The sequence below is a fragment of the Phalangium opilio genome, unplaced genomic scaffold (genome assembly GCF_054372755.1).
Source record: "Phalangium opilio isolate 3A_F unplaced genomic scaffold, DU_Popi_V2 ptg000037l_1, whole genome shotgun sequence".
Taxonomy (NCBI): Eukaryota; Metazoa; Arthropoda; class Arachnida; order Opiliones; family Phalangiidae; genus Phalangium; species Phalangium opilio.
This window is the reverse complement of record NW_028324160.1, coordinates 827,372-834,914: the sequence shown is the minus strand read 5'-3', so window position 1 is coordinate 834,914 and position 7,543 is coordinate 827,372. Positions and strand designations below refer to the sequence as shown.

At 34.4% G+C, this 7,543-nt stretch overlaps 1 protein-coding gene across 1 annotated transcript; it reads right to left on the bottom strand.

The window, feature by feature from the left end:
* Positions 1-4,340: 4,340 nt before the first annotated feature.
* Positions 4,341-7,205, bottom strand: LOC149682864 (uncharacterized). The gene is made up of 5 exons (XM_089871182.1): positions 5,744-7,205; positions 5,434-5,596; positions 4,977-5,250; positions 4,421-4,601; positions 4,341-4,369 (listed from the first exon to the last, which is right to left on the bottom strand). Exons 1-5 carry the CDS (start codon positions 7,203-7,205, stop codon positions 4,341-4,343), a joined length of 2,109 nt encoding a protein of 702 aa, XP_089727308.1.
* Positions 7,206-7,543: the final 338 nt, after the last annotated feature.

Genomic DNA, 7,543 nt, shown 5'->3' with positions numbered 1-7,543 from the left:
TACCCTAATGGCAACGTTTAGTGAAGTTTAACATTTTTGCCAGTCATTATTTTACCCAAAACTTTTGAATTTCGCGCCAATTAATGTACTTTAAAGATAGTTTAAATTAACTTAAGTGTGAAATAGAAAACATTGGGATTTACCAATGGCTTGGGTAGTTTTAAATAAGATTAAAAGTTATTTGAGTTTTTATCCAAAAAATGAATATATTTGGTTTAATTTCACGTTAATTATATTTAATTGAGTGACAATTAACGTAGGATTGTGTTTCGGCAGTGTACATTTAGGTTATAAAATGACTTTCAATATATACTTCACGTTAATTGCAATTTTTAGTGGAGCTTTTGAATCTTATTTTACCCTACACTTTCGAATTTCGCGCCTACTAATGTACTTTAAAGATAATTTAAATTAACTTAAGGTGAAATAGAAAACATGGGGCTATACCAACAGCTTGTCCAGTTTAAATCTTAAGTTACTCGAGTTCTCATCCAAAATATGTACATTTCATCTTTAAATTCACGCTAATTATACTTAATTAAGTTTAAATTTATGAAGGATTGAGGTTTGGCAGTGTTGATTTAGCTTATCAAATGAGTTTTCAATTACCTTTATAGTAAAGTTCAGAAGAGTTTTTTCATTCTTGCCAACACATTGCGTTCAATTTTTATCACACCCCGTGCTAAATTTTCGGTAACATAAAGATCATCTATAACATATGTTAATGAATGATGTGATTCTATAGTTTGGCAACTTTGACTTGAATACCAGTAATTAAATTAAATACCTAAACAATTCATACCAATTTAGTCAAATAAACAAACGGCAATGTGAACTGTGGAGATAACGAACAACGTAACCCTCCGTTGCTGACGTGGTTACGTTTGAAAAATCTGCGCAGAAGTAAACATGGAAATTATTTGACTAATTAAATTACATAACGACACTGTCCTCCTGGATTAACCAGCACCACTGTTATATTTATGAATTAACAAAATCCACTGTTGGTAACAAATGGTTTTTAAAATGATTAACGTAACATAACATACTGACTGGTTCAATAGTATAGAAATTGTTTTAATGAATGATCTGGTCCTCTACGTTGGTTGAGTTTCAGGAATTATATCACACACCTTCACAATTAGTAGCATTTTAGTGAGATTAACAAATAATGAAACCTTGTATACCTCAAATGAGAATGTTGAATTAACTGCGCTAACGTAAACACGACGACTCTTAAAACTGCCGTAAGGAAAACACATTGAACTTTTTGTCATCTTTCCAGTAGTATTTTGAAGTTCTCGATCTTTTCAAAGGGTGAAAAGCACTATCTTTATTTCAACACCTTAATAATTTGAATAAATATGCCATATTTTACTTCAAATTGGAAGCGCACATGGTAAATACAGTAAAAAAAAACCTGGGGTTAGCCTGGTTAGGAAATGTTTCTAGCATAAAACGGAGCAGACTATATAAAGAATTCCAAAACAAATGAGAGCTGGAAATAAGCCTTTTTAATAATCTTTGAAGAGGACAGACACTATAAAGACTATAATTTCATAGACTAACTAAAATACAACCTAAGCCTTGGCCGTAAAGAACGTCGAAAAACTTACTTCAAAAGATATAAAAACCTCTATTAACTGTAATTATTTACCTGAATTAATTTTTTAGATGAAAATTCGACCTGGTAACAAAGTATTTGTTCTTAAGGGTGTTATAGATAATTAGCAAATCCAAATAAAGGTGTTCAAGCTCGGATGAAATACCAAAGTAATTAATTTTAGTTGCCTTACTGTCGTCTGCTATGAAATTAGGAATTTTCCACATAAAAGCAAACGTTTGAAATTTACCAACGTAACTTGTTAGCACGCAAAAAGCTAGGCCGTTCTAGTTATCAATGAGAACGAAAATGGGGAAATAAGTTTAAACGCGCTAGGAGGTTAGGCTGACTTCTGACCCAAAAGTAATTTTTTGACGTACTATCTTAATTAGTTAAATTACAAAAATTACAATTCATTAATTAAAAATCGAAACAGGTAAGTTTCTCATTTAAGAAATGCTTGTTAATTTAGAAGCATTCCTAAAACTAACTTCGCTATAGTTTTTCCATATGGCCTGTCTCAATTTCCTTAAAAAACCGAAATTTTTTTAATGCTTTTTCTATGGGACGCTAACCCTAAAAGGTGTGACTTTTTCTTTAACATTACGGAAGGGTGTCATGTCATATCTACAAGGGCCTACCGGCCCTGTAGAATACCCGCACGCTATACCCTTTCTAGCCCGTCGATCTGCCAAAGCGTCGATAAGTTATAACTCGCCAGGAGGGTATTATTCCGATGGGCTGACGGCCGATGGCACGCCCCTTTACTGCTATTTATTATATAGATATTTTACCTGAACTGCGGAGACTTTCGTTAGAAGCACATTAGGCTTGAAAAAGAAGCTTGTTAAGATAATTCCTTTTTTCTCCAAAATCGAAATGCCACGAAAAACCTCGAGGCACACTGAAATTAAAAATCAGCAAACTTTTCTCGTCATAACAATACTAACGCATTGGCTAGCCGACAAGGTTAAGCCAGCTAACGTTATTACGAAGTGAATTAACAAAAACTGTGTTTACAGACAAAGATGCGAAAAAGTAAAACATAATTGTAAAAAATTAATTTCCTGAAGTTACAAGTATTAAAGTTTTCAGTTTTTGAAGACTTGAAAATTCTTATATCAGTTGTTTTCACAAAAATTGCATTAGCAAAAATATTTTATTTTAAAAACAGTACTCGTATGCATATTTCGAAAAGTATATAGGGTAGAAATTTGAAATTTGGAAACTATAGCTAGGATTGACAGTCCTCGCAGCAAGCGCAATTTTAGACTTGTACCTATACCCATCACGAAGATACAGTGGACTTAAAGTGCCGTGAGTTGCTTCGAGAGAAGGATGTCAGTGCTCAACTTTTTCAAAATTTAAGAGTTAAAAATCTGAAATGATGAATAATTGTGTCGAAAGAATCATATTTCATATCTTGAAAGTTTCAGGTGTCTAACGTTAGCGGAACTGAAGTTAACCAAAGATTTGTGAAAAGTGTGCACAGTTACCAGTACCAACCCTACGTCCTGAAACTAATAGTCTCCAAATATTTCTGCGTTCTTTATCGTAACAGACAGATCGAAATAGTTACTCACTGACATTACAGGGCATACTTCTCCCGTTGAATTGGAAATAGCGTAACATTTGAAAAGTGCTGAAGTATCCTTGACCGAGTTTGGGTATCGACTTCATAGAATTGTAAATTTTAATATTCCTCGGAATCGCCGTGATAAAATCGTAGAGAAAAGCCACGGCGTAAGATATGGTCTCGAAAACATTTTCCAAAAATATAAGTAGCGATTTAATATAAAATTTCATCTCTGATTATAATTTCTACTGATCTTTTTCAGAGATTAAACTTTGTATTTGCTTATTTGCAATAAACAAGTTAACTTTAAAATAAACCTTAATAACGTCGTAGCGATATGGTGTGTCGCGCCCGAATGAAATTTATTATGTTTTAAATTCTGAATCCCAGGCCTAGAAAAACATAGGAGAAGAAAAGTGTACGGGAAGAAAGCAGCCTCAACTAAACTAAAACCATTAGAGAGCGAACGAGTAAGGTTTTCTATGTTTGTTAGTCACCCAAGAAAATAACTAAGCTTAATTATGCAAAATTCAAATAATTGAGGAAAGAGTTCTTGAAAATTTTAATACTAAACTACGTTAGATTTGTTTAAGGCCATGAAAGATTATATAAAAACGTCTTGGTTTCGACCAAGGCCGAAAAAACAAACGATATGTGTGAGGTTTATCAATTGACTGAAGTATCAGATATTGAAATTTTTTCTAGTTATTTTTATACACTCAATCCTTAATCAATATTTAATTCAATCAACTGATTTTACCGTTAATCGACCTAGTCCCTCTAAATTAATTGAAAAAATTACATATCTACGCTTTTTCAAGAACAATTACATTTTCCGAAAACATTTTATCGTGAAATTAATTTATAATAATAATAATAATAATAATAATAATAATATTTATTTCCCAATATATAAATTGGAGGCCAACAAGAAAAGGAGTAACTCCCAGTACAAAGCTTGTTGACCCAGACAAATACAAAAAAGAAAAAAAATACATAAATTAAATTAAAACAAAGAAAATTATAAAAACCAATAGTCCTATAAACCATAGTTATATATATAAAATCAAAGAGACATTGAAAGTAATTATAATATGCAATCGTCATTTAAAATTTTTTGATACAATTTAAATTTAAAACAGGCTAGCGTATTACTACACCTTATGTCAATTGGGAGAGAATTCCAATCCCTAACAACACGAAAAAAAATGAATGAAAAAGTGCATCACATCTAGCTTTACCAATGGCAAATGTCAAAATTTCGTGCCTTTCATTAATAATGACATAATCTAGTAAAGGAAAGGTATAATGACCGTAGATTACCCGGTAGAAAAAGACGAGACTAGAAAACTGTCTGAGTGCATACATGGGTAAAAAAATCAGTGTTTTTAAACGATCACCATAGTATACTCTATTGCAATTCTGCACATTATTAAACCATGACTGGTTCAATTGATAAGAAGTAAAATGTCTCAAAACCCGTTCAACACAGTCAATATCCTTTCGAAAATGAGGAGACCATACCACAGACCCATATTCCAAAACAGGAATTACCAGAGCCTTAAACGCTATAACAGCTGCTTTTGAACGACCAAAAGTTCTATTAATTAAACCAGTCAAGCGCCTGGCTTTAGAGGTAATGTATAAGACATGGTCAGCCCATTTTAAATCACTTGAAATAAAAATCCCAAGTAACTTACATTTAAAGACCCGAGGCAAGATTTGATTAGATACACAATAATCAACATTAAATACATTGCGACGTCTAGTTAAAATAATATATGAACATTTCGATACATTTAGAGACAAGAGATTTCTAACTCCCCAGTCAACGATTATATTTATATCTCTCTGAAGTAACACAGTGTCCGACATAGAGCGCACAGCTCGAGAGAGAAAGGAATCATCAGCGTATTGCCAAAGGTTAGTATCAGGGGAAATACCAAGGTGAAGATCATGGGCGTACAGAATAAAAAGCAAAGGACCCAATATTGATCCCTGGGGTACGCCAGAGGTAACAGGTTGATAACCCGAAAATTCACCTTGAAAGACAACTCTCTGTTCACGATTCCTTAAGAAATCAGCAACCCAAGCTAGGATAGGACCGCGAATACCCACACCATAAAGCTTAAAAATGAGGCGATCATGAGGAACAGAGTCAAAGGCTTTTTTCCAGTCAAAAATTATGACATGTACATCAGATGGTACACGTAAGTCCAACAAAGAAGCTCATGAATGGAAAGCCTGAACTAACTGCGTTACGCAACTGAAGCCCTTTCTAAAACCAAACTGCTTTTCAGGGAGCACGCCAGGCTTAATACATTTAGAATTAATGAAATCAGATACAATTGATTCCATAATTTTACAGAAAACAGAGGATAAGGATATAGGACGGTAGGACGCCATATCAGACCTGTCTAAGGAAGAACCCTTATATAGAGGGACAACATTAACCCTTTTCCAAGCAGCCGGAAGTCTGCCTACCTTCAACGAATAATTTAAAAAGTCAGACAGAGGATACGATACACTATCACGACAAAGCTGTAACATTTTTGGGGTTATACCATCTGGACCAGGGGAAGAGTTACATTTCAGGTTATTGATAGCAGTGATAACCAAAGATGGAGTAAACAATAAGTTTAGCTCCTCATCAACTGGTAGCGGAAGATCATACAAAGTGTCAGCTGGGGTAGGAATTGAGCCAGATTTACCGAAACAAGAACAAAAGTACTCATTGAATTTAGTAGCAATGATAGCACAATCAGTAATGCTATCCCCATTGTTCTTCATAAAGTTTGGAATTGGGAGTTTCGATTTGAGGGCCACAAATTTCCAAAATTTTTTAGGCTCAGAGCGTAATTTATTAGAGAGTTGCCTAACATGATTCGCATAAGAAGTACGGGATAATTCCTTGATCTTATTTGTCAGACGCCTGAATCTAGCTCTATTAAACTCGGTGAAATTGGATTTGAGCTTTTTAAATAGTGTTTTTTTCACATTGGCTAAATGAATTATCTGACCCGTTATCCAAGGATTTGATTTTCGCTTAGGGCGAGAAGTAATCTTAGGAATACTATCATCAAGACAAGCAGAAAACATTGATAACCAATTGTCCCAGGCCTCGTCAATGTCATTTTCTAAGTTGAAAACCATGTCCCAAGGAGCGTGACTTATAAGTCCATTTAGCGAGACAATATCAGCATTGCGAAAATCAAAACTCGAACGCTGCACCACTTTATTCTGAGATACTGTACAAATTAATTCACCAGTCACAGCATTATGATCACAACCAGGTAAATTATCCACAGAGACTACATTCTTAATAAATCTTTTCTCATTAATATACACAAGGTCAAGAGTATTATTATTCCTCGTCTTGTCAGAGACAACTTGATGCAAACCAAGATTTGAGACACATTCGAACATGTCAAGTGATGAGAGGCAATCGGGGGTTGGTTTCGGAAGACCAAGACTAGCCATATTAAAGTCTCCCATTAAGATGAAAACATCATGGTTGTTAATCTCGTCAATGATACTATTAAGTAAGGCACAAACCCCTATTACATAATCATGGATACACGGCGGAGGGACATAAAGACAACCAATCAAGATTGACCTATCATCCGCCTTAGCAGAAGCAAACACAGCTTCAATTTCAATGCCACCAGGAGAGACACGAACAGCAGGGTCAATATCCAGCAAAACTGGAGATAAACTTTGGTTTATGGCTAGCAAGACACCACCACCCCTAGTAGCACGATCACGTCGAAACACAATGTAATTACTTTCGAAGAGTTCAGTATCGCAAATATCAGGACCAAGCCAAGTTTCAGTTAACAAAAAAATATCCGGATTCATATTGCGAGCTACCACGTCGAGATCACGCAATTTTTGTCTAATACTACGAACGTTAGACAAATAGAAGGATATGGATTCCACTTTTTTTCGTCGCTTAATTTTAGTTTTTTTGACACCATGCGTTTTAGGAATGTTTACCCCATTAAGAGAATTTTCTTCGAGAGACATACTTGAATTAACAAAAAACGAATCATCGATTTTCGGCATCCCGCAGTCAAAACAAATAAATTTTGAATCGCACGATAATTTGAAATTTTTTAAATTGTTAAAATAGACACAAGCTGAGTGAAAATCGATTTCACACTCATGACAACGAATACTTTTTTTGCTACGACGGGCGACTTTTAAGCAAATCTTACACGGAATTTTTCTGGCTGGACCAGGATTTAAATTTATATCACCGGCGAGAAGAATTACGGTGCAAACACACCAAAGGCTAAAATCACGCGACTTAGGCAATATAGCGTTAGGTTTATGCTTAATAAAAGCAAACTGTTTAGACGGTG

Coding starts and splice junctions, on each gene's coding strand:
- LOC149682864 (XM_089871182.1), bottom strand. CDS start 7,205: ATGTCTCTCGAAGAAAATTCTCTTAATGGGGTAAACATTCCTAAAACG. Junction 5,597..5,743: donor CTCTTCCCCTGGTCCAGATG/GTATAACCCCAA, acceptor GTTCTTCCTTAG/ACAGGTCTGATATGGCGTCC. Junction 5,251..5,433: donor GGCTTCAGTTGCGTAACGCA/GTTAGTTCAGGC, acceptor TGATTTCTTAAG/GAATCGTGAACAGAGAGTTG.